The sequence below is a fragment of the Pholis gunnellus genome (assembly GCF_910591455.1).
Source record: "Pholis gunnellus genome assembly, chromosome: 8".
Taxonomy (NCBI): Eukaryota; Metazoa; Chordata; class Actinopteri; order Perciformes; family Pholidae; genus Pholis; species Pholis gunnellus.
Genome location: NC_136534.1, coordinates 16,893,600 through 16,919,071, shown reverse-complemented (window position 1 = coordinate 16,919,071; position 25,472 = coordinate 16,893,600). Strand labels below are relative to the sequence as shown.

Genomic DNA, 25,472 nt, shown 5'->3' with positions numbered 1-25,472 from the left:
TTTGTTTAGCCAGCTGTAGGTTACAGCATGTAGGATGTCATGGGGCTCCCTGGCTCTTTGTCCGATCCCCCCTCAATGTACACATACAAACGCGCGCGCGCGCACGCACGCACGCACCGGAACAAAACAACACAGAGAAATGTACAGACTAGAATACATCAAAGAGCTCTTACCGTGTTCAGATGATGCTGTTCAAAGTGTTTCCTGTGCCGATCAGAAACTAAAGAGGGATGCTCTGTTGGGTCCCCGTTGTTGTCCTTACCGCTCTCTCTCTCAGTCCCGTCCTCCTTCCTTTCCTTTCCTCCCCTCTCTCTCGCTCTCTCTCTCTCTCTCTCTCTCTCTCTCTGGATGCTCTTCGCTCTTTGTGCCTGCCGAACTCTCCCTCTCCTCCTCCTCCTCCTCCTCTTCCGTGTACAGATACTAGAGGCTCGGTTGTGTTTTTAACAAGCCCCCCCCCCCTCCGGTGTTCCCGGTCTGGAGGTCTGGAGTTGGCGGAGAGTCCTCGCAGGTGAGTCCAAAACCAAAACCCGCTGAAATATTACCAATCTCTCGACTCTCAAAATCCAGAGTGGACGTCCGGCTAGTTAGTTATAACTTTCCCCAAAACCTCACTCTTAATTCCTAATTAATTACAAAGTGATAACAGGATAACCAGCCGCAACAGTTAGTCTTTTTCAGTCTCGCGCTTATTTGTTCTAACCGTTAATCGAGGTGATTCCTACTTTCTATTCTGGCTATTTTCTATTTTCTTGTTGCGTCTCACCCGTTCAACGGCTGGATGGCTTTTCACGTCCAATGCCGGTATCTCCTCTTCTCTCTTTCTCTCCCTACCCCTCCTCCTCCTCGCCTCAAAGCGGTTGCAAGCGTGTGACGTAACTCCCAGGGACCGTCAACAAATATGTCTGCCTCACTCACACGAATAATAAAATAAAATGTGTCCCCCTACTCACTCAGTTACTTGTACGTCTGCACTGGTTAAAGTCAGTGTCATATGTACAGTTTTGATATTATATTTGTGTAATTTTTGCAGGTATTAGTAGTGTTTTTAAACCCTTTTTACTCTTTTTACACGATGCCTAGGCGAGACCGTGCGCGAAGCCGCCTATTGTTCTAGCCGCGAGCTCTGGCCTTGGTGCTGAAACGATGCCTCTTGACGTGAAGCCGAAGCGCGCCGCCGCCGCCGACGAGCACACAGTCACGACTACTACAGCTGTTCACGCCCGAGCCCGAAATCACGCTCACACCCACACAGAGTAAAATGTGTGACAGAGAGAAGGAGAGATCGCTCGGGGTTGGAGTTGGCCTACTTTACACCCTGTACTTTGAAAAACCGGCCGACATTGGGCTATTTCACTGTGGTATAAAAGCAGGCAGCGTCCAATTTGAATGCTAAACAAACTAACAGCCACATTTTCCTCGACATTATCTTTGATGTGTGCGTGCCTGCAGAGAGTCTTGGGAGGGGAGATATATGAGTGAAACGAGAGAGTCATAGGGTTCATGGTAATTTACTCCAAAAGGTCACCATCTGCCTGCTTTGCCTCGTGCCCTCTGTGAGCCAGCAGCCCCCGCCAGATTCATCCGCCATATAGGCTACACCCCTCCCACACAGCGCGCGCACACACACGAACTTGCATGTAGCTCTCCACACTAGGGGCTTTCTTAACAAGACCGGCACCGACAGAGGAGGCACGCGGCGCCCCGAGGACGTGAACGGTGTGCAGGCAGCACGCCACTGGAGCCGCTAAGCCTCCCTGCACGATGGAGAGGAATCAGCTAGCACGCACGCGAGTGTGAGAGCAGCGATGTTGGTGAAGGAAAACCTCAACTTTATGCTACTCAGATTTTTTTTTGTAACCAAAGCAGACTATTCCTACACCTTTAGGCAACAATTTGGTATTTGGTCTATCTTGTAGATATTGCAGTTAGGGCTTCATGGAACTTTAAATATTATGATTTAGGTCAATATCAATGGTCTGGGCCTATGCATGAAACAATTGTCCAACATTCAATAAATATCCTAGAAATAACCAATAAGTTACATTCTACAATTTAAGACCTGCACATGATAGATATTTTAGAGGCGGATTTCAGTATTTTGACACTCAGTAAAGTAGTACATTTACACCAAATAAGTATTTCACTGTATTCCTAAAAGTGTTGATAAGGCTTTGAAACAGCATTAAGACCATGGTGTTAGAAAATAACACTGACTTGCACTCATGAGTATACCTCTTCATATGGGGACTGCCACTTGGTATCCAACCACACCGCTCTTATAACTGCACATTCCTATTATACTTTAGCAAAAGTTTAGTTTAGCAAAGTGGCTATGACCTTTAAACTTCCAAACTCTTCTTAGTTTTACCATTGGCTCTGTTGAACTCTTAAACTTACAGCCACTCCTTACATTTACACTTCAGGCATCAAGACATATCTGACCTTTCTGTATTTGTCAAAGAATGCTTTTTCGTGTTATGCACTGTGGGCTTGGAATAGTCTGCATAATGAACTTTATGTGGAAACGCTTCTTTGGTATCAGACATTAATAAGATAAAATGCTTCATGGTGGATTTCGTTAATTGATTTTATGATGCCATTTTGACCATGTAATATATAATGTATCAAGAAACTTCCACGTCAAATCATTAAATACAGTAATTAATCAAAATATCTTTCGGATGACCACATCAACTTTGCTCATTCAATATATAAAAAAAAAAACACTAATTAAAAAGAACTCGTCACAATGCAGGCTTGATACCAAAAAGAGACATTTGCTCCGTAGGCCACTTCATTGTGAAATAACGAGGCCTGCTCATTCATGTGTGAGACTCAACGGTGCCATCGTTTGGAGGAAAGTGGCTATACCACCCTGAATCACTGGGCAAAAGTATACATGACACTCTACTTCATTTCTGTGTTGTTTTATTTAAAATGAAGCTTTGACATAATAATCTTTCCACACTTTTTTTTGTTTTTGCATGATAAAAAAAAACCCCATCTGTGTATCAACAATAACAATCTTATATACTCTGGTGGTAACAAAAACATTTTGCTACAGCTTCTTAAAACAAGAAAATAAATTACATGTTCTTTAGATAATAGATAAATTACTATCCTTTTTTTGTTTTTATATAAAAAGTAATTTTTACTACAAGGGATTAGAGACAAGAATGACACATTCAAAGCCACGATCGCAAAACACGCAACCATACACACACACACACACACACACACACACACACACACACACACACACACACACACACACATCCAAAACTCACACGTACGATAAAGTCACAGATTCTCTTGTCAAATGCAAAATAGTTATATGACAGTTAGATGTGATTAAATGCAGTCTACAACAACACTTCTCTATAAAACACAAGCGCTTACTATGTTCCAAAAAAAATATAGACATTAAAACATATCTGACAAATATGAAGACTCCTCACCTTTGAGTGGGCAGGGTGTAATGTGTGTGTATGTCTTCTTGGGAGGTGTAGGAAGAGAAAAAGAGCCAAGTAAAAACAGTCGATATAAGAGAAAGAGAGAAAGGGCATAAAGAGTACCTACACACACATACAGAGGTTGCCGCCTCAGAATGCAAAAAATATTTACTTCCAGGTCAAAGCAGAATGATGGCATTTGATCTGTATCATAAACTAACTCATTAAAAGACTAGTGTAAGAAAGCAGCTTTCTCAGTCAACTCAAGGTTTTTCTAATTATGGCTTCACCTACTCTCAAAGGACAGATTCATCGTCTCCTCCCGTGAAGGTGACGACGGATGCAAAAAGAGAAGATAATGAGATGAGGTGAGAAAAGAGCGAGGACATAAAACATGTAAAAGACGGAAGAAATACAGTCTTCACACTCTCAATTACATGCTCGTGGAAGCATTATGTAGGGTGCAGACTCTATTTTTGTAACGTATTTTACATGCTTGTTCGTCCAGCCCTTAGAATTTATGAATACTTCTGGAATACTTTTCTAGGACATGAAGATGTTTCATACCTCCACACAATCGTCATGGCGCTATCACTAAAATGCGAAATTAGTGAATCGTTTTACATCTTCAGACTTGTGCATCACCTAGTTTGTAGTTAAAGGAAATATTCTATATTTTGCTTTTTGTCAATAAATCCCACAAATCCCTGTGACATAAAAAAAACAAAAAAAAAACGATTTAAACGTATAAATGAGCCACACATTTTTTGATTTTGAGTCAATCTACCATCCTGGTGACATAAATACTGACGTGTGTTAATCTACAGCGGAAAACAGTCCCCAACAAATACACCTTTCTCTTGTTTATCCCAGCTATATAAGAAAATGACTGACCCTTAAAGAAATAAACTATATATTTGTGAGCCGTCATTAAAAATGTACATCATCAGACTAACGCATTGCTGGTTTGGTCTTTTCATGGGATTTGTTGACAAGAAGAAAAGTATAGAAGAACGCTTTATTGTTTTGTCTATTTAGTGAGCAGCATCTTGCTGACTTTAGGAAAAACATAACTGCAGCTATGAGTCTTCAAACCTGTGAATTTCAACACAGCTCCAAAAACACTCATTAAAAAGATATATCTGTAACTGGCATGAATACGTCGAAGGACTTCACACAGTCTGTGCTGCTTGTTTACCATCCATGTCTAATTATCCTACTTGTTTGGGAAGATTCTCACTTCTTCCTGCTCTGATATATTTGGTCACTAACTGCAATGGTCACCCCACTCCTTTGGTTCATCCGTCCAAATACTGAACTGAACAATAAGAGGACGCTTGAGAAAATATTTTTTGGCAAACAGAAAAAGACATACGATATGTTAATGAAATCCTTCTAGCTTAGTTGGGGGTCTGCAGTGTAGAGACACTATTCCAGTAGATCTTCCATACACTATAACATACACAGTGTATCTAGCACAAATGGTAATTATTTGTTCAGCACCTCTCTTTTCATAATTAGTGGTTTGCATTGTTTTAAGTTGCTGAAGATTAAAAATAATCATTAAAACAAGGCTAAATTTGCTGTTGGAACACAGCGGCGTCATCTTCCATTATAATCTACCAGCCTAAGATAATCACAACAATGCATCACTCAGCCCTGTGTGACACATTCTGAACCTGTTAAAGCTAACGTAACGAGTAAACAGATGCGCTCTCAGTGGAATATGTGGTTCTAACAGACAAACTAATGGAATACAGAGAACTGGAAAAAGGAACCGGCTGCTTTCACAGTGTTTTACCTGAAGAATCAGGAGGAATTAGCTAAATGTTATCACACGGCCACCACAAGGTTTATGTCTACTCTGGGCTTTCTATATCTACAGACTTTTTATTTCAGGGGGTGGGGGGTCAGCTCTTTTGACCTAATCCTTGACTTCTCGTGCACCTGGGCTGTCTGTGTGATTGGCTGGTCAGTGCCTCTTGGCACGCTGAGCACTCTGGGTACACGAGGCACAGCAGGCAGTCTTGTAGTACGAGTAGACGCACATCCTGGCCTGAACCACCACCACACAGTTGTGACGTCTGTCCCGGCAGTTTTCATCTGTGAAAAGAGAGGCGGAGAAAGAGGTTGGTGGCAAGAAAGAAAAAGACACATATGTATACATATCATGGTCACGCAGACACACACACACACACACACACACACACACACACACACACACACACACACACACACACACACACACACACCTGCGACTTGTGGACTGCAGGGTATTGTGTTGCAGATTTGCTCCTGTTCAGGTTTGGTGCTCAAATCACATTCGTGGCTGTGCTTTTTGTCTGGTGCCAGACACCGTACCTCCCTCATTTGTAAGCCTTTTCCACAAGAACGTGAGCACTGAGAAAAAAAGAGAGTGTAAACAAAAGGGTTATTAATTAAAATAAATCATTATTTGTAGATTTAGTCTGTTCTGTCGCATCATTTCCAGCATTTTATTCTCAGATCCCGCTCTCTCTCCCATCGTCTCTCACCGCGCTCCACTCTGTTGAGAACCACTGTGGCTCACACTCTCCCATCTCACACTCCTGGACCGCGGCAGGTTTCTCCAGATGAGCGCACTCATGGGCTGGTGCGACAGTAAAATCATTCCCCAACTTCTGGACACAAATGATGTCTCGTCGCTGACTTCCATTCCCACATAGGACGTTACACTGAAAGAAGGAATACAGTAGCTGTGTTTATTGGATCTATCACTGCAATATGAATGCTCTTTTACTCCGAAACAAACATACAAAATCTATAGATGCAAAAAAAACAACCTCAATGAATAAAATGAAATGTAAGATGACACAGAAGACTACTTAAAGTACAAATTAAAGTCACTATGGGTCAATAAAAACGTCTAGTACTGTAGAAATAGTAGGGGAACATATGAATTCCTGCACACTCTGCACTAACCTTTTTGACAATGCAACATTTGTGTTAGGCATCAAAACAACAATGTCTTTATAATAGAAACTTAAAAGGGAAACAAACCTGAGTTAAAATCGATTCACGTTTTAAAGGTACTATACAGTAAAACAACTTGTACACATTCTGTCCTTCAAATGTTTTTTTCCCCCCATTCATCTCTGTGTTTCATTCATTCTTCCTGCAACCTACCTGTGTCCAGGGGCTGCTGTACCACATGGTTGTTGGCACACAGGGACCCCCGTTGCAGGCCTTCATCTCTGACGGTTTTTCCCCAACACAGTCCCCTCCTCCTCCACCCTCTCTGACCCCTCCTCGAGTCAGACACACCACCTCCCTCCTCTGCACCCCAGGGCCACACTGCGCCGAACACTGAGGGACAAAGTGGAAGATCAGGTTGAGGCTCAGTTTTGAGTGCTGTGGATGTTTCTTCCTTTTTGCTTCTGTGTATGTGCGTTACTCACAGTGTTGGACCAGACTGTGAAGTACCAGTTGGTTACACAGGGGCCCATGTTGCACTCCTCACTTCCTTGTGGGCGAGCCCTGGAGTTGCACTCTTTTTCGTTCACCACGCTGCCCTGATCGCTGAGGCAGTGCACACTCCTCGTCCTCCTCCCAACTCCACAGTCCACTGAGCACTGTGACAAATGATGAGGAGAAAAACAAGAATGACTACAAACAGATGGAAGAAACGCTACAAAGCATTTCATACCCATTTACTTGATTCAAATCTAAAGTGGATCAAATACTAGTTGACAAAAAAGATTTGCAGTTGCTTATCAATCAATTAATCCTTTATTTGTTCCCAAAGGGCAGTTGGTTGTGCAGCAGGAAAACAGAAACAAGAGATAAGCACAGAAATACATCATATAAATGCAAAAGATAAATTAGTAAAAAGATTCTGCAGCAGTCTCTGACTTGAAAAGTACTTGAATAGTTGTATACTGACCCGAAGAAGGACTTTTTGAAATTTATAATAAAGACAAATTGCAATAATTAAAAAGCGTAACTCCAAACTTAAAACTCCTTGCACACAAACTCTTTTACTTTCGGTCTGTTTTGTTTTCAGACTCTGAGATGCATTACTTGGCCTCTTTTCACTGCAGACCCGTTAGCAGATACATTTCACAGTAGCATACTGGTATTGTTGACCTACCGTGCTCCAGTCGGTGCTGACCTCCCAATGGGAGCAGAGGCCGAGCTGACACGACTGTGTGGACTCTAGTGGGGTGAGGTTGGCACAGCGCTGCGGGTGGACCATGGTGGAGCGGTTCCCAAAGCTCTGCCGGCACTGGAGCTGCCTCTGCTGCACCCCGGGGCCACAGGACACACTGCACTCTGACCATGAACTGGCCTCCCAGCTGAAGGAAACAGTGAGGGAGTGACAGAGAGAGAGGGACATGTTGAAGCTAAATATTACAGGAAAATAACAAATACTCACATGGCGTCAGATACACACTACTTCAATAGAATCTAACTGTGTGTATTAGGTGCATTTATCACATTATCCATGCTTTCCCCTGAGAAAATCTCCACCCTATCAAGTCTTTTCTGTCTTTAATTGAAAATTATAGAAATCTGCCAGTGCAGTGACTATAAACCTGTTTACAATAGAAACTTGTGTCAAGAATCTTCCATAAATTAAACACTTGAATAACACTTTTTTTTTTTATATATCTGAAAACAAGGTGATTTGCATTGGAAACAATTAAAATATTCACAGCACACTGGCAGATATTTCTTAAAAAATACAACTTTAAGCACTCAACATACAGAAAATGTTTTGCAGTGTGGTGTTCATGCAGTGAGTTATCCGCTTTGAAAAAAGCACTTGCTTCTGAGAAAAGGCATTTATCGCTCTTCCTGGAGAGCTGAATATAAAGTAATATATATATATGATGTATCTTTTCAAGGTAACTGCGTGTTTTCTCACAATGGTGGGCAGGGATGTGTGTTACAAGGCTCCTCCTCAGGAACCGGCTTGGCTGCAGAATCACACTTCCTCTCCGGGACTTCCTCGTCTGTATGGCGGTTTATACACAGAATGACTCTGTTCTGAGAACCTACAGAGAGAGAAAGATGGATAGATGCACAGAGTGAGAAATACATCAGTTCCATGTCCTTGTACTTGCACCTACACACCACAGGGGGGAGACATCACTCAATCCAACGTAAGTAAGTCATTAGTTTCTAACAAGCATTTAGGAACTCTGACCTTTGCCACAGGAAGCAGAGCACTCTGTGAGTCCTCCTCTCCTCCACACAAATGGTGGCTGAGTGTCCAGTGGCAGGTCAGTGCGAGGGGGGATCCGAGCATTCCTATTGGGTGCAGAGCCCCGAGGACGTGACCTCTCAGGTGTCAATCGGTCCGAGGAAGGGGGAGAAAACACAGAGGTGGAGGAGGAGGAGGGGAAGGAAGGGACCGAAATGGGAGGAGGAGCAGGAGGGTCTTCTACTGACACAGTGAGAGGACCTGGGAGACAAGAAGAAAAGAGATTGACATTTAGACAAATTAGAAAGGAAAGGCAGGGTAAGAGAGAGGTGAACTTTAGGTAACATACATGGAGAGAAGAGCGATTACGAGTGAAGGAAGAGGCAAAACACGAATGTTGAAAATATAAGAATAGGAGGAAGGCAGTGAGTCAGACGCTAATGATGTCATGATGAGATCAGGGTCTCATGTCAGCGAACACGTGGACCAGATAGCCTCCCATCTAGGTCACGCACAAACACACAAACACACTTGCACAATAATCCCTCCCTTTTGGCCCACAACCACACCCATCCTAATCCATAAACACGTCCATCATGGCTCACAGTAGTGTTTCCCTGAGTAGTTTGGAAAGAATGAATCCGGAGATGTTTGATTTAGGGTTAAATTCTGCATTTGATAAGACTCAACCATGTGCTGAACAGGACTGTGGAGTATCCAGTGTCTCTGTGCTACTGTATGAAACATGCAGAAAACATGGCTGTCAAAAAGTGAGCCAAACAGAAGAAGATAAAACCAGAAAGTAGAAGTGCGGGAGACGTACTGCGAAGGGGTGCCCTCGCTGGCTCTCGCTCCCTCGGCCTCTCTCTGGGTGCCTCCCTCTCTTTCTCCCTCTCCGTCAGCCTCTCCCTCTCCACCTCCTTTTTCTCCACGGGGACATAAAACTCAAAGTTGATGCCCGGGTTCTCCTTGTGGAAAATTATCTGGAGGGCGTGAAAACAGGGTGAGAGAAAAGACAAAGTTAGAGGTAAAAATAAATAAATAGCCAATGACAAGAAACACCCTAAAACAGCTTTACAGATCCCCATCGAGGAACGCACTGAAAGGTCAGGACGAGCCACTAAGGCCCTGACAGGGAAACACTGTCAAGCTCAAGGATGCCTCAGCAGGGTGTATGCTATGTGTCCCCGCTCTTATTATGAAACCCTGCAGACCATCACACAAGACTTAACATATCCAAGGTCATCTAAACGTAATCAGCTGGAGTCCAATGGCAACAACATTTGGATCTGCTATTTTTTGCCTAAGATGTAATTCTGGCAGTTGCTCTATCTTGTCAATGCCGCACCTTGGTCAAGAGTGACATATCTCAATAACAATTAAAAGGATTGACTTTGGCTTTTGTACAGATTAAACAAACAACTTGTAGTTCAGCTTTAGAGGTGCTGCTAGGCAGATTTTGTTACTTTTGGACAGAGTCAGAGGAGCTATTTCAAGTCTTTATGCTAAGCTAAGCAGCTTCTAGTGGTTAAGATGCTGACCGTGAAACACAACGTCCCTGGTTCAAGTAGCTTGCAATGAGCGTATAGGTTTACCTGACCTCTCTCCTCTGCCATACTGATGTGATTGTAAGAATAAAGTAAAGTAGTTGAATGCAAGCGGGAGCTGGAAAAAAAACCAAGTTCTGAGCAAACAGTGGGTGTAGCTTGGGGTGTAACTTGTGCTATACAGAAAAAAGCAACCTGAGAACAAACAAACTCTTTTGTTTTGGTCTTTTTTATTTGAATTTTTTTCTGTGGCCAAACTTGTGGCTCTACATATAGCTGACTTGTCTTTCTATTCCAACATTTCATTTCCCAGCATGTAATGAGCAATACGCCCTCACAGTGCCAACGGTGTGGTTATAGACGTTTTGTCTTTTTTCAAGATCAAAATAAAGCCATAAAAATGCAGGTGGTTCCAGTGGCTTTGGTGCTTGCTATTTTTACCCCCTCCTTCCCTGTGACTTCTGGATCTAAAGCTGCAGATGAGTTCTGTTCTTTAATAAGATCTTAGCCTGAGGTTGGAATTGTTATCATTAAGCCCTGGATAGTCTGATGTGGCTCAGGCTAAGCTTTGGTATAGCTGTCTTTATCCCACCATAATGCTAAAATAACCCAGGCAATCTGGAAGATCTTGACACAGAGCAGGAGAGCATAGCCTCAGTCTTACGGCAACTTTATAGAGATGTTAAATACTCTGTGTATACACATGTGTCTATGTGTGTGATTCTTATCATTAACTCAATTTTTGCCATGCCCTGGCTCATGTTTGCTGACAGGGTTAAAGCAAACACTGTTCTTACATATAGCTGTAGCTGTGTGGTGGTTGGTCCCGGAGCCCTGAGGGACTCGCCCTTCTCTTCCTCCCCCTCCGCCTGTGCTCTAGGTCGGGTGTAGGTGAAGGTAGTGCCTCCTGCCTGGTACTCCCCAGGCGGGTCCACAGCCCACCGCCCATTCACCACTGAAGCCCCCGTGCCACTCCTCATGGCTGGAGAAAAGAGGGTTTGAGTGTTAGAAGGGCAGACAGGAGGAGTGAAGCATGATTTGAGTCAAGTTTTCTTTCCTTATTTTGATCTTGTTTAGTCTATATAGTGGTGAATTCTTAGGAAAACCCCATGAACCCAAACACACTCTCAGACAGACAAACAGACTTTGGAGTGCTGTCTCATTACCAAACGGGAGGACGAACACTCACACATACACACTTCACTGGTTCCTTATGGGCTATAACAATACAAGCTTTATCCGCTTTGAGTCTGTGAGGGCACAAAATTTACAGTCTTGGTCTGAGCCAGCACACACATCTCATTACCAAATCTGCAATTCCCCTGCCAACATCTGACTTTAACTGGAGCTGCAACCAGTATTATGTAAGAAACCTTAAACTGTGTGTGTGTGTGTGTGTGTGTGTGTGTGTGTGTGTGTGTGTGTGTGTGTGTGTGTGTGTGTGTGTGTGTGTGTGTGTGTGCATGATTTGGTTTGTGTCTATTAGCTCTTACCCAGGTAATTAGGGCTGGCTCGCCTTTCACTGATGTTAATGAACGTAGCTCCGGGCGGAATATCAAGGATCTTGTGGTAACCAAGGGGAACCGTGGCATTTTGGAAACTTCCCGTCACCTTTCGACAGGAGCTCTCCCGCCCACCACACACTCCACACTTGTCAATCACAGAGCCGGAGCCCAGTACCCCATCGCAACCCTCGGTCTGGCAGGAGAGGAAGGTGAAAAGATGTGAGTGATGGGTCAAACAATGTGGGTGTGGGGGGGGGGGGGGGGGGGGGGGGGGGGGGGGGGGTGGGGGAGGGGAACAAAAGAGATGTGGGAGGAGGGGAGGGGACAGAGCAGAGAAAAGCTTTTCCAATGTGGTTGAAATTTCACATCCATTGCCAGTGTTTATTTCACCATTGGTTGTGCAATTGGTAACTATCGATGGCCGGATTTATGCCAGAAATGTGTGGAATAAGGGCAAAATCATGGAGTGCAAATGAGAGAAAGAGGGAAAGACAGAGAGAACAGAGGCCCAGAGCAGGGTAATAAAAACGATTGGAGGCACTCTGAATCTGAATGCCAGGCTTCAATCAGCCTGAGACGGAGAGGTTCTGGATTTTGTCAACTCCGACTAGACAGGATGGACTTGGGTTCAGATACCTGAAGCTAAAATCTCCCACACATGCACATATAAATGCACTCACCAGACATCGCCCCTCTACACACACGTCGTTGGAGCTGACGTTGAAGCAGGGGGTCCCTTCTCTGACACGCTCGGCCTGGCGGACATAGAAACGATAGCCGGCAGGTCTGCAGGTCAGCTCGCATTGTTTGTCCGCACCAGCTGAAACACAGGGATGATTATTGCATAACTTGTTGATTTATATGTGTCTGACTGTGAGATCTTCTGCATAGATCTGTGAAGCTTCTTTCTGCATCTGCCTGGCGCTGAGAAGACCCAGCTTAGCGATGAATGTCTTTCCATGTGGCTTCCCCGACTGTCAGACAGCCCCAGAGTGATTAGCTATTTCCCCTCCTGCTGCTCACTTGTGTGAATGCATTCACTGCTGCACCATCCCAGGAGCTACATCCCCAGAGGAGAGGTGTAAACACAAGCCTGAGGAAGGTTTGATTTATGAGAAGAACCCGACGGGCAAACACAGCAGGAATAGATGTACAAGGAAGAAAAGAACAGATGGGACGAATAAGAGAAAAAGAAGACAGCTTCAAGGTAAAAGAGGAAATTGAAGTCCTTCAGTACTGAGAGAAGTGGCACGAGTGGAGAATACAGAAGATCTCACAAGGGAATAGGGGAGGGGTCCAAACTAAAAATGTTGAGAAAGTGGAAGAGCAAGAGAAGAGTGTGTCTGAGTGGTGGAATACAATGAGCAGGTTTAAAGGAATGCAATGAGAAGATAATAGTTACACCATGTGTGTTCCTCTAAAACCACAACACATAAAACATATAACACATTTGTTTATGTAATGATTTAACTAACAAGCAACACAATGTGTGATAGTGAACTTTAGAGGTGTTGGTAGGTGCATTATTGAACTTTGGACAGAGCCATGCTCGTCCAGTGTCTATAATAAGCCAGGCTAACCACTGTTGTGTATGTGAAAAAAGTTGTACAAAGTCATTTTTAGCTCAAAAGAAAGCTGTGCGAAGTGTGATGAATCGCCTCAAGTGATGTCACATGAGTCAGCATCGGAAGGGGCTTAAGACTACAAGAAAAAGAAAAGAATCTGGAGGTGTGGAGTTAAGAAGAAGCAAGTTTACCAGGCCTCTGTTGCACGCCCCTCATCTCTGCTTGAAGATAAAGGCTTGAGGCAGCTACTAGCATAACACACCCAAATCTGTTGAGTTGCATTGTGGGTAATGTAGGAACACTTTGAAAACATAGAAGAATGTGTGGACTAAAAAAGCCTATAGCGCCGTGATTCTGCTGCAACATTTTTTATACTTAAAAAGCTGTCCATTGTGAGTCCGACAATGTTATTGTGGAGCATCTTCTAAATTGGTGAATCATTCTTTTAAGACAGACATGAAATTATCTTCTTGTGATAAGAAAGTGAGTTAGCATATACTTCCCAAAATGTGTAAGATATAAAAAGATAGAAAAACAGGTGAAGAAGGGACAGTGAGCGGCTCAACTGTTTATTACCCTCTTTGAGGTTGGAGATTGGGGTCTTACAGGGGTTAAAGGCCTTGGGCAGGGCTGATGTGTGTGTGTGTGTGTGTGTGTGTGTGTGTGTGTGTGTGTGTGTGTGAAATAGAGCTATAAACATGATCTTATTTAGTTGCAGATGGGAGGGAGGAGTTTCTGTCAGGGTTTAAAGGACAACTTCTGTGCTTCTGAATTTGTGACTTCTCACATACTTCTAAATATAATATATATAATAAATATGAACAGCATGACACCTTGTGGTCTAACTGTGGTACAGTTGTATCATTCTGTCCTGGTTTGAAAAGTAGGTTTTCTCTCCAAAAGTGCTTTCTGTGTCGTTCTGGTATCACACCAATGCCACTATATTTTCATATAATACCACTGAAGATTGTTTCACCAAGAAGATCCCCTCTCCCACTTCAATAAACCATCATCAGCAAGTAACCCAAAGCCCCTTCAAAGTCAAGATGCTCATAAGAGATACTAGAACAAAGACTAAAGGTCAAATACCAGCTTTCACCTTGTGTGTTCAAGAGAGAATGCAGAAAGTGTATAGTTGGTATGTAGTGGACTGAAAGTAACTCCATATGCTTTCAAACATCGCTGTTCTTTGACTCTACGCTGAAATGCAACAACATTTCAACACGGATGATATAAGTCATCATTCGGAAACATAGCGAACCTCCAGACAGAAGAGAAGGATTAGTAAATCTGGTGTGTTAAAATGCTTTTTTATTGTTTCAGGAAATAGAAGGATTAGGTACTAAGGCTTGGAGTATTTCACTGCTGGGAGGACAGAGTGAACTCAGTATCTTAATGACTGAAAAGTGGCCCAAAAAAACACCTACATCAGGGATGAGTCATGTTGAGAGTCTCGACAAAAAACACTTAAGTTTGGCCCGAGACACCATGCACAGTTTGTTCCTTTGCCAGTTAGACATCCTGATCTGTGGACATTAAGGAGTGTTTTTTAGTGTCTGGAAGTGGTCAGGAAGTCATACACGTGAAGCAATTGACTCAGACTGGATGTTTATCTTTCCACAACTTTGTAGGGAAGTTATGGTACATAACTAGGTACATGAATTCGCTTATAAATATACTCCTAACATGTAGTAGTGGTCCTTCAGAATGGTTCAACATGGACCGTACCATACTTTAGGAAGCAGAAAACAGATTCATTGGTGCAGTAATAGACTTATCAGAGTTTACTTCGTTGCTGGAAATTCTGTAAAATATTTCTAAAATATGGCGTGAGAGAGATAAAACATTAGAAAAGTAAGTGCTTCATAAAAATACAATATGTCATCAGCATATGTGGAAACTATCAAGTGCCAATAAAATAATTAATGAAGTGGTGTCTTACTGTTTCTGATTTAAACAACTTGAGACCAAAACAATTTGTATTATTACTCCGACCTTCAACAGCTTCCTGCAATCTGCTATTTTTTTATTTTACCAACTGATTTTATTGATTTTACTGTTTTCAATTAACATTAATGTCTTGGTGGCGGCATATTGTAAAATAATTGGTACGAAAGCACGACTCACTGTTCGTCACTGACATCCAAATGAGCCAAACCTTCAAATATTTCTGCTTATTTGCACCCATTCTTTTGCTCCTGTCTGATAATTGCAGCGAGACAGATATACTGTACATATTCAAAAAAGAAACAAAGAAAAAGGAAGGCAGTGTTCCCACTATCTCTCTCCACCCTTGTTCTCTCTTTCCGTCTGTCATAGTTATCTTTGAGAGATTAGACTGATGACAGTGACAGAAAAGAGAGGGGGAGACGTGTTGCCACTCATGTACTCTCCGCCTCTCTCTCTGTATGCTTCCTGCTCATCTCCCTCATTCTCCATCTCCTCTTTATCCCGCCCCGATGTTCGAGTGCTCTCCAACTCCTAATCATCTTTAACTTTTCTCTCTATTTGTGCTCCTTTATCTTACATTTGTCTCTAGCTACTTCATTCTGCTTCCCTGTTCCTCTCTTCGCCTCGATCTCGGGCCTCTCTGTCTCTCTCTCCCTCTCTGAGCTTAGTGTTCAGACAGTGGAATATATGTTGTCTGAATATACTTCCCCACTATCTCTCCGTCTAAACAAACTCCAACAGGGAGAGAGAAAGAGAGAGGCAGTGGGACAGGAAGAGGGGAGGATGGGTAAGCGGACTGGGGATGAGGCCAGAAAAAAAGGGAATATTCAAGTAAAACAACACCTGCACGTGCAGCGCTTACAAAACTAGAGGTAGCATTATTCAGGGCTGAGCTTGCGAGGGGAAACATTACTACTTCTGTGGTTTTTAGCCATTGTGGCAGCTTTAAAGTTTAAGCTTCCAGTTCCAAACCAAAGGCCACAACACTTTGCAGTTCATACATAACAGAGCTGTCACCTCGGAGGCAAAAAAACCCACACACGAAGTAGCAAGAGCTGACTGTACGGTTTAACAGAAATACTTTAGGGAAATATATGCAGTGCGTTACAAAGTCCTAGACAGATAAGTGCAGCTGGAGAAAAATGACTAACACACCATTCGATGTAACACACACACACACACACTCCGCGCAGCCTCCAGTGTGTTGATGGGAAGCGAGATATGAAGATTTGGGTTGCAGCCAATGGGACCGGACTGAAGTAAACAGTGCGATACAGTTTACTTAGCGGAGTGGAAAAGGATCATCTACAGTGCTGATCAAGTGTGTCTGACCCAGCTGACGTCATCTGCAAATACCTTTAACACACACAGTACTGTATCCCCTCATCACCACCAATAAATGTGACATCTGCCAGTTGGTGGCTTCTTTTATCCAAACAAATCCTCCCAGTGATGTGACTATGCTGTGTCTTTCTGATGCCAGAACCATGATTTACCCATGTACCCCCCTATAAGAGGTTTTTCTCTGCTTTTCTTCCTGTCCTCTTCTCAAGGACAAGCTGGTTTACAAATAAGCCAGAGCAGAGGGCAAGAACGCACAGCACATAGAAAGAATGTAAGAGCAGCTAAATTCAGGATAAATACAGTAATCTCACTCTTTCCCCATACGAACACACAGAGAGCGGGGGTGGTGGGTGAAAGGAAAAGCCCCTGTGTGTTTACGCAGGCAGTTAGACTCCAGCTGATACCGCTGTGATGACTCCCGTTACAGATGTCACCATGTCTACATCCGCCTGCATCCTCAAAACTGGCCCGAGGGTTGACCAAAAAGATATCAGTACATCCTTCAAGGTGAACTCCCTCTGTGTTGCCTTGAAAATAACTTGGGTAATCCATCCATTATATATAAACACTTATCCTTTGCAGGGTCACAGGGGGATGACCAGCTCATAGTGGGTGAGAGACAACCACCCGAGCACATGGATGTAGAGGTGGGTAATATGGCGCTACACACTGTAAGACAAATGTGGCTACCAATAGAGATATTGTAGCTGTCTCTTTAATATATCTGGGTGTATTACGCCATTTGTGGAAATCATGCCGTTCTTCATAACATTTTATTTGTGTTACATGCTCTACTTTTTAGTTTCGTCGATATTTGGACAGGCGTGCTATGTGTGCATTGAGACTAAAACCAAACCAAAAACTGTACATTATGGTTGATGTTGCTGATCTAGTGCGTCCGGCTCTACACTCTCAGTGTGCTGTGTTGAGGAATTTCAGCCAGCTGATACAGTAATCACAAGTGTATAGACAGACAGACACACAAACATACATGCACAAACATTTGGCCACATACTATCTCACATCCATTAGGCCATTCATCTACACTACAAGCCAATAATATCATACTGTAAATACACAGAGGCTTGCAAACATAAGTCTAATGACAAATACTGTTGATCTCACAGCTGTGTTTTTCTGTACTCTCTTTGTCTTCCCCTCCTCCAATCTCTCACTCCCAAAACCCCCATGTTTGTAATATTCTCTCTATCCACTCTTCCCTTTCTCTCAAATTCCTCAAATATCTGTTTAGTGTTTTCTCTCCCGATCTTCCCTCCAGCATTGGAAAACAAAGATAAATAGACACAATCTCCACTGCGCTGAACTATTGCACACCTAACACCAAAGTAAACAAACGCACACACTGTACGGAGAGAGAGACACACACACACGCAAGCCACGTTGTCTCTCTTTGCTCCCACTGGTCATGTGACAACACTTGCGTCCCATCACCTCTCACCTCCCCTTCTCTGTCTCTCTCTTTCTGTCTTTATCTCACTCAGTAGGAATCTGTGTGCTTAGTCAGAGCTGGGAGGAGACGCTTGGCAGGAGAGGAAGGGAGATGTTGGACAAATGAGAGGAAAATGAGACGAGGGAGAGAGAGTGTTTTGTGCAAAGAATAAAAGCAGATTGATTTACAGTCATTCTCTTTTCCTCTTGACTCCCCACTACCCTTGATGCTACATGTACTGCAGGCCAATGAGGGGAGGGATTGCGGTAGGTTGGGCATGCAGTGAAAGGCCTGCCAACACACACTAATACAAGAGCAACATTTAACTCACTTAATCACACATTTTACTGACGCTTTTTCAACCCCCCCCCCCCCTTTCCCCCTCTCCTACATTCTCACAGTAAGCCTATTATCACATTGAAGCACTTTGCAGCTAAACCCTTAACTACCATGTGTGTGTGTGTGTGTGTGTGTGTGTGTGTGTGTGTGTGTGTGTGTGTGTTAACTCAGTCCTCACCCTCAGTGAAAGGTTCCCAGTTGTAGAGGCGACCCATGAACTCCTGGGTGTTAAAGGCAGCACACTGCTCTGCTCTGGAGTCCAACGAAGCTCCTCCACACACCTGGAGGACAGATACACAGGGAGACAGAAAGTTTAAAATGCAGTGCCACACATTGAACGAATATGAAATCACACAGCTATTAAACTGGCAGTTGTTCCTCTCCCGCTCACTGAAGAAGGAAGGCTGCAGTGGACTGTTGTGAGGAAAAGGCAAAGGAAACACCGCAAAAAAAAAGAAAAAGGAATTCATTCATTCATTTAATTCAATTGAAATCATAGAAGTAAGCGCAAACACACCATACCTGTACACACAAATACAAAAACACACGGACACGCAGTCTACATACTGCTTTTGGCAGTCAGCGAGGGTACAATATCAGAACCATATGGACATAATAGACTTTTTGGAAGCGGCTGCACACATAAATCCACCGTGGCTTTTAGTGCATTACCACAGAATGTGACGTGCATGTGTGTGTGTGTGTGTGTGCGTGTGTGTGTATGAGCACATGTCCAGTTTGTGCTCGTTCAAGTAGAGTCCTTATGGAGCCGTACAGTGGAAAGAGTTTTAGCATACCTGCACTTAAACGACAGCTGAAACATCAGGCAGAGACGACTCTGCTGGTTTATACTGTACTGACCATAACTCACAATGCCTAACACACACACACACACACACACACACACACACACACACACACACACACACACACACACACACACACACACACACACACACACACACACACACACACACACACACACAGTTGTGAAAAGTATTTACTAATTGTACTGCGCAGACTTAAGACTAAAGTTTATTTACTAACACCTTAGAGGTGCTGACCGACTTTGTTACCTTTGGGCAGAGGCTAGCTCATCTTCCTGCTTCTCGTCTTTGTGCTAAGCTAACCGGCTGCTAGCGGTAGCGTCATATTCATCTGACGGATTGCAGAATGAGCATATTTCCCAAAGTGTCCAACTATTCCTTTAAGTACATTTTGCTGATTATACTTCTGTACTTTTAGTTAACATTAACATTTTGAATGCAGGAACTTTACTTATAATGGAGTATTAATACAAACTCTATACTTGAGTAAAAAACTGCATACTTTTTCCACTGCTGCAAGCACACACCCACACACACACACACACACACTCATCATCAGGTATCATTACTGTGGGAAGCCACAACCATCCTGTCTGGTCAAAAAACACTGAGTTTACAGCCCTCTGATATACAGCTGGCTCAAACACACACACACACACACACACACACACACACACACACTCTCACATGCCGCAGACAGAGTTCTCAAATTTCCTTGCAACTCAAATCTCTGTCAGTTCCACAATGATCTTGTCTTTCACTCCTCTCTTTCTTAGATTCGTTCCTCTTGTCTTTTGTTTTTTTTCACGTTCACAGCTGTCACAAACAGCTGGAAAGTTCCTAGTCACTCATCTAGGGAGACAAGAGCAAGGGAGTAGTCAAGTTTATACACACACACACACACAAAGGCATGCACACACATCAATAGTTCCCATGTGAACAGGCTTCTGCGACAAAGTGTAACTAAAAGACATTAAAGGATAAACCTTCAAGGCATGCACTCATTGACACTGCTGAAATTCACACGTTCACTGTGTTGTGTGTGTGTATACGTGTGTGTGTGTGTGTGTGTGTGTGTGTGTGTGTGTGTGTGAGAGTGAATTAATTGATGTCGCTGTTGGCACAAGGTACTCATAAGGATCATCTGTTGTTTCTCTTCTAGTGGAGTGCGATTTACAGGCGATATGTTGTAGTCTGGTTTAAGTCTCTTAATAAATGAGAGAGTGTGTTTAAGCTACATCCGCTGAATGCATATGTTGGAGGGGGGGGCGATTGAGGGTCAGTGTACGTATGTGACCTGATGTTTTCAAGTAACCCTGTAAATCTTTCTGGATGTGTTCGTGTGAAATGCGATTGGTGATGGTTGTAAATATGTCTGCAGGACGTAAACATGTTGGGCGCCATTTGAAACTGGAGAGTTTCTGTGTATCTTTTCATGTGTGTGTGTGTGTGTGTGCCTGTAAGACCATAAACGATAAGTGGACAACACCAAACACACACACACACACACACACACACACACACACACACACAAGGACAGTGTGTGTGCAGCTATGGGATGCTACAGTTCAGTAAAAAGAAAGAAAGAGCTTCCAAAAAAGACAACAAGAGGAATGTAAAATGAAAAGAGAGAATGCAAGTAAAAGACGAGTGTGTGCATTCATGCGTTGGTGACTGTATGAACACTAAGCAGCGAACAGATTGTCCTCCCACTAGAGAGTTTAGGGTGTGTAAAAACATCAGGAGGCTAATGGACTGAATGGAGGATGGCGGGAGGGGAGGTAAAGTGAGAGCAAAAACTGGTGTTTCACGGTTCTGGAGGAGAATGTGTGTTATTGTAAGGGCTGGCATACTTTGGTGTTCCCTCATTTACTGTGAGTGCAGGGTTAGGGGGTCTCCCCCTTAACTGTGAACAGAGGGAGTGATGACAGGGGAGCTGGGGGTGAGTGACAGTTATTGAATGGGCCAAGGAGGGGAGATAAAAGAGAGTAAAATACTTAAAGACGAAGGGTGATAGAAAGACAGAAAGGTGGTGTGTGGTGAGGGAAAGGTAGCGAGGATGAGTCTGGGCCTGTGGATGCTATCAAAACATTCAAACCACAGGTTCACTCCAAAAGTCAAAACCATTCAATCATGTAGCAATATAGTTTTTTTTATTGTGTGCAGCTGATTTTACTTAGATTTAATATTTGACAACTTTCCAGCTTCTTTTGTTAAATTAAAAAAAACTTCTTCTGTGTGCATTTCTTTTTTGGCTAATACTGATTAAAAGAAATGTAACAGTCTCATCCAACTTGGGTCTTGTATTTCTTAGTTCTGGTCAGCATTTACACTCAACATGGTAATCAATCAGGTATGATAGCGTCATGCTCACTGAAGTAATGACTACAATGAAGTCCGACAGTTTAATGTAAACAGGCCAACAGTGAAGCCAGATTAAACTAAACCACTTTAGAGGTGAAGTGAGCGAAACCAAATGTTGGTATTAATCCTTCATTCTACAGGAAGACCAGAGTCCAATCAAGAAGTCCGTCTGTAAACTGTGACGGATGTTTACAATGGACAGTCGGGAAAATGTACCTTTCGTTTTCTCTTCCAAATAAGTTAAGATGACCTGGGGGTTTGTTTGTCTGACTGCTGTGTTTCTTGCTCCGTTGGATTTGTTCGGGATTTCTCCCTGGGGGGTTGCCAATAAGAATGATGGCCAAAACTAGTAAACTAAGACCCAAGTTGTACAACACCAGGAGTATCACAACTCCCTGCTTATTAAGTACCATCAAAGTACCTGAAACTCAAACTGGCTGCTACTGACTGACACGTTGAAAGAGTGAACGGTGGATAGCAGCAGAGAGCAGGTGAAAGAAAAGTGAACACAGCTGACAGTCAGTGTTTTTGATCGGGAGCTGTGAAAGTTTCAGATGTGTTTTACTACCAGAGAGGGGGCAGGAGAGAAAAGGTCTGTGGGCAATATATTGGAGCATGTGAAGGAAGGAGGGGGGGGGGGACTGCCTGAGGGCTAAAAGCTTTGTTCTATGCTCACACACACACACACACACACACACAGACACAAAAATGCCACACACATATAAACACACACCAGCCAATCCTGGTCACACATAACACTCTTGCGTGAAACACAAACACCGGCCCAGGCAAGACTAATGAGTTTTTCGGTAGGAACAGATCACAAGGAAAGCGGGAACCTTTCACCACATGTGTGTTTCCGTAGGGAAAGCCCGGGTAAAACGTCAGCATTCTCCGTGCGAGTCTCTGCCTGCACGGCTGTCCGTATCGCAGCAATGCCACATACAGGTTAAGGCTGGCCGGTCATTCCTCAAGCATTTCTTCAAATTCTGTTATTTGATTGTATTGTATATATTGTGCATTTCCATACGTAATATTTTATTTGACTCTGTAACTTGCTGCTGCTACAAACTAATTTCCCCCTGGGGATGAATAAAGTTTATATCTATCTATTACTGCGACATTACACAGACAAAACAACTGACGTTTGGCCCCTGCAGCCGTAAATCAACACACGCCGGAACTAATCACTGTATGCATGCACACAAATCCATGACATATGTTAAGATGTGTGCGTATGTGTTTGTCCTCAGCCGATTAACATTCTCCGGCTAATCTTGTGAACCGAGGCCGTGCGTCGGCGCTTTCCAGGGCATCTCCCAGCTCTCGGCCTTGACCCTCAGGAAGGGAAGTCAGGAGGAGTGCTCCAAAAGAAACGCTGCTCATCTATCAGCGAGTGACGGGGGCCCCGCGCTGCGCAAGACGAGCGGCAAGAAATAATACTGTTATGGGGGAAAATTGAGTTTGAGCATCAGAACAACTTTTCTAGAAAGAACAGAAAAAGAGAAGAAAACACGACACAAGATCAATAAATGAAAACCAGAACTTGGCTCGAGGGCACTGAAAATGACAAACCCACATCTTGTTGCTACAAACCAGTGAAGTGATTTAATGCATATTTTCATAATAACACATGGGTGTGAGAGAGAGAGGTAGGAAGTGTGGACAGCTATGCTCTTCGTTCCCAGAGCTCGTTTATATTAACAGTCCAAAACTCTGCACGGAACTATGCAAAGGAGTTTATTACTGTAGACAGAGATGCTGCTTCCCCTGTCGGGAACCGTCTGCAATTGGATCCAAAGTTGTCTCAAAAAGTTGGACTCACTCTGTGAATTTAAATCATTGCTGCAGAAACGGCGTGCTCTGTCCTCTGGCTGCCGACGTTGCGGTCTTTTTGTGGTTTGTTTGTTTTACAAATGTCATGATTTTGTGGCATATGTTGCGTTTTCTGTCTAATGTTCCTGAGCTGTACCTCAGTGTTACTGCTGACTACCGTGGTCAGGACACAAATAAAGAAGAGATTTGAATCCTTCATGGGTAGAGAAACAGTTTTAGGAAACACACCTATTCGCTTTCTTGCTGAGAGTTAGACGAGAGGATCGATACCGCTCTCATATTTGTCCGTTAAATGCAACGCTACATAAACGCTACGGGGTTTATTTCCTGGAGACACTGTTTTTACACTTCAGTTTTTGTTCAGATTAAACAAGCAAGATAAAACATGGTGATTAGTGAGCGTTAGAGGTGCTGGTTCGTGGATTTTGTTACTTTTTGACAGACCAGACTGTTGCCCTGTTTCCTGAAAAGGAACATGAAAGAGGGAAAACTCCACACACAGGAGTTGGTATAAACAGATTTTTAACAAGCAGAGGAACCTGTTTTTTGAAGAGAAGCAGGTACTTCTGCTTGTTAAAGTACTAAAGCAAAGAAAGTACAGATCTTCTAAATGAATCCGTGTGGTTGAGTGTTTGCGTGTGTTGCTTGAGTCCCACGAACAAAAACATCTGGGCCGGTTTGTCACTTCATGAGAACAGCAAGCGTGGCGGGTTCTGCACGCAGTTATTAGAGTTGACGAGTGTGGCTCCACGCTGATAGTAATAATATATTTCCTTTGTAGAAACGCCTGTGTAATGACAGACTGTGATTAGATCATCTTATGAAGCAGCCTGAGGCAACGTTAAGTGTGCAGAGTAGTCGCAACACAAACTCCTCAGGTTTTGGATACAGGAGCGAGATCAATAACATTGCAGTGCGTGTTTAAAGTATGGCATGTTTTTTTGAGGTGTTATTTCTCCTCAAGAGTGCAGGTTTGGTGTCGGTAGTGGAGGGATGAGAACAATGAAGTCAGAGGTTCTTCAATAATATGTGAATGTTATGTCCTATTTATATTTGTTTGAATCCATTGAAGGCAACATTGTAGAGACATTGTAGAGATCAACATTTTCACCAGCTCAGAGATTTCTCCCCCAGTTTCCATTGGAAACGACACCCTTGTGTTTGCTGGTATCGTTCTTATTGAGCCGCGTGGTGAACTACGTGCATCTCAAATCTCGCCTCACTTGCTGCTGCAGAGGAACGCACTGTTAGTGATTCTTGGCAAATATTTACTCTGAAGAGGAGGACAGAGAGAGGAGCAGAGGCGAGAGGGAATGAGTAGAGAATCATCAAAACCAAAGACTTGGGAAAGGAAAGGACGGGAAGAGGAGTGTGTTTGTCTGTGAATTGTCTGCTTCAAGCTGGTGTGTCTCTCTTTTCTTTTTTTTCAGGCAGCTTCTTCTCAAATTCCACCTTTTCCTCCCCTCTCCCTCGGACAGAATAACTTCTCCTCTTGTTACACTGCGCTCGTTCACACAAACGCACACACTTTTCCATGAATCCCTCTCTTTTCTTCCTGCAGAACATTTTTCTCTCCATCCCACTCGATTTGTTGCTGCCTCTCTTTACCCCTCTGACACCATAACACTCATCCTCACCAGCCTTCATCTCCATTTCTTCTTTGCCTCACTCCCTCCCCACCTTTTCTCCCCCCTCGCCCTTTAGCTCCCCCTCTCACTACTGTGTGCAGATTTTCTAAAAACAGTACTCTCATTCACTACTACTTAACTGCGTCACTTCCTTCACTCTAACACACACATCACACACACACATCACACACACACACACACTTCCCCTTTTGCCCTTCTCATTTCCTCTGACCCTCTCTCGGTTCCCCTCTTGCTTCCACGCAACAGTAAAAACACACACACACGCATATACACACACAGCCAATCACACTTGTGATGGGCCTCAGGCGTGGTGTGTTATGACAAACACACCTAATAGATAATAGGATGTGTCACACTCAGTCTGGCTCACTCCCTAAATCACACACAAACACACATATATATACAGCACATACAAGCCTGGGCAAAGTCCTGCATTCATCAGAAGTTAAACCTATCTTT

General features: G+C 43.4%; 1 protein-coding gene across 1 annotated transcript in view; it reads right to left on the bottom strand.

Annotated features, from left to right (window-relative positions):
* Nucleotides 1-2,911: 2,911 nt before the first annotated feature.
* adamtsl4 (ADAMTS-like 4) overlaps nucleotides 2,912-25,472 on the bottom strand; it is a 31,544-nt gene continuing 8,983 nt past the window's right edge. Inside the window, exons 5-17 of the mRNA XM_079164344.1 lie at nucleotides 18,516-18,618; nucleotides 12,370-12,509; nucleotides 11,678-11,882; nucleotides 10,982-11,166; nucleotides 9,461-9,620; nucleotides 8,641-8,898; nucleotides 8,359-8,488; nucleotides 7,582-7,786; nucleotides 6,890-7,063; nucleotides 6,618-6,797; nucleotides 5,987-6,166; nucleotides 5,705-5,852; nucleotides 2,912-5,555 (exon numbers count right to left, since the gene is read on the bottom strand). Of these exons, the coding sequence (XP_079020470.1) occupies nucleotides 5,425-5,555; nucleotides 5,705-5,852; nucleotides 5,987-6,166; nucleotides 6,618-6,797; nucleotides 6,890-7,063; nucleotides 7,582-7,786; nucleotides 8,359-8,488; nucleotides 8,641-8,898; nucleotides 9,461-9,620; nucleotides 10,982-11,166; nucleotides 11,678-11,882; nucleotides 12,370-12,509; nucleotides 18,516-18,618 (2,199 nt within the window). The 3' untranslated portion in view covers nucleotides 2,912-5,424. The remainder of the gene's footprint in view (nucleotides 5,556-5,704; nucleotides 5,853-5,986; nucleotides 6,167-6,617; nucleotides 6,798-6,889; nucleotides 7,064-7,581; nucleotides 7,787-8,358; nucleotides 8,489-8,640; nucleotides 8,899-9,460; nucleotides 9,621-10,981; nucleotides 11,167-11,677; nucleotides 11,883-12,369; nucleotides 12,510-18,515; nucleotides 18,619-25,472) is intronic.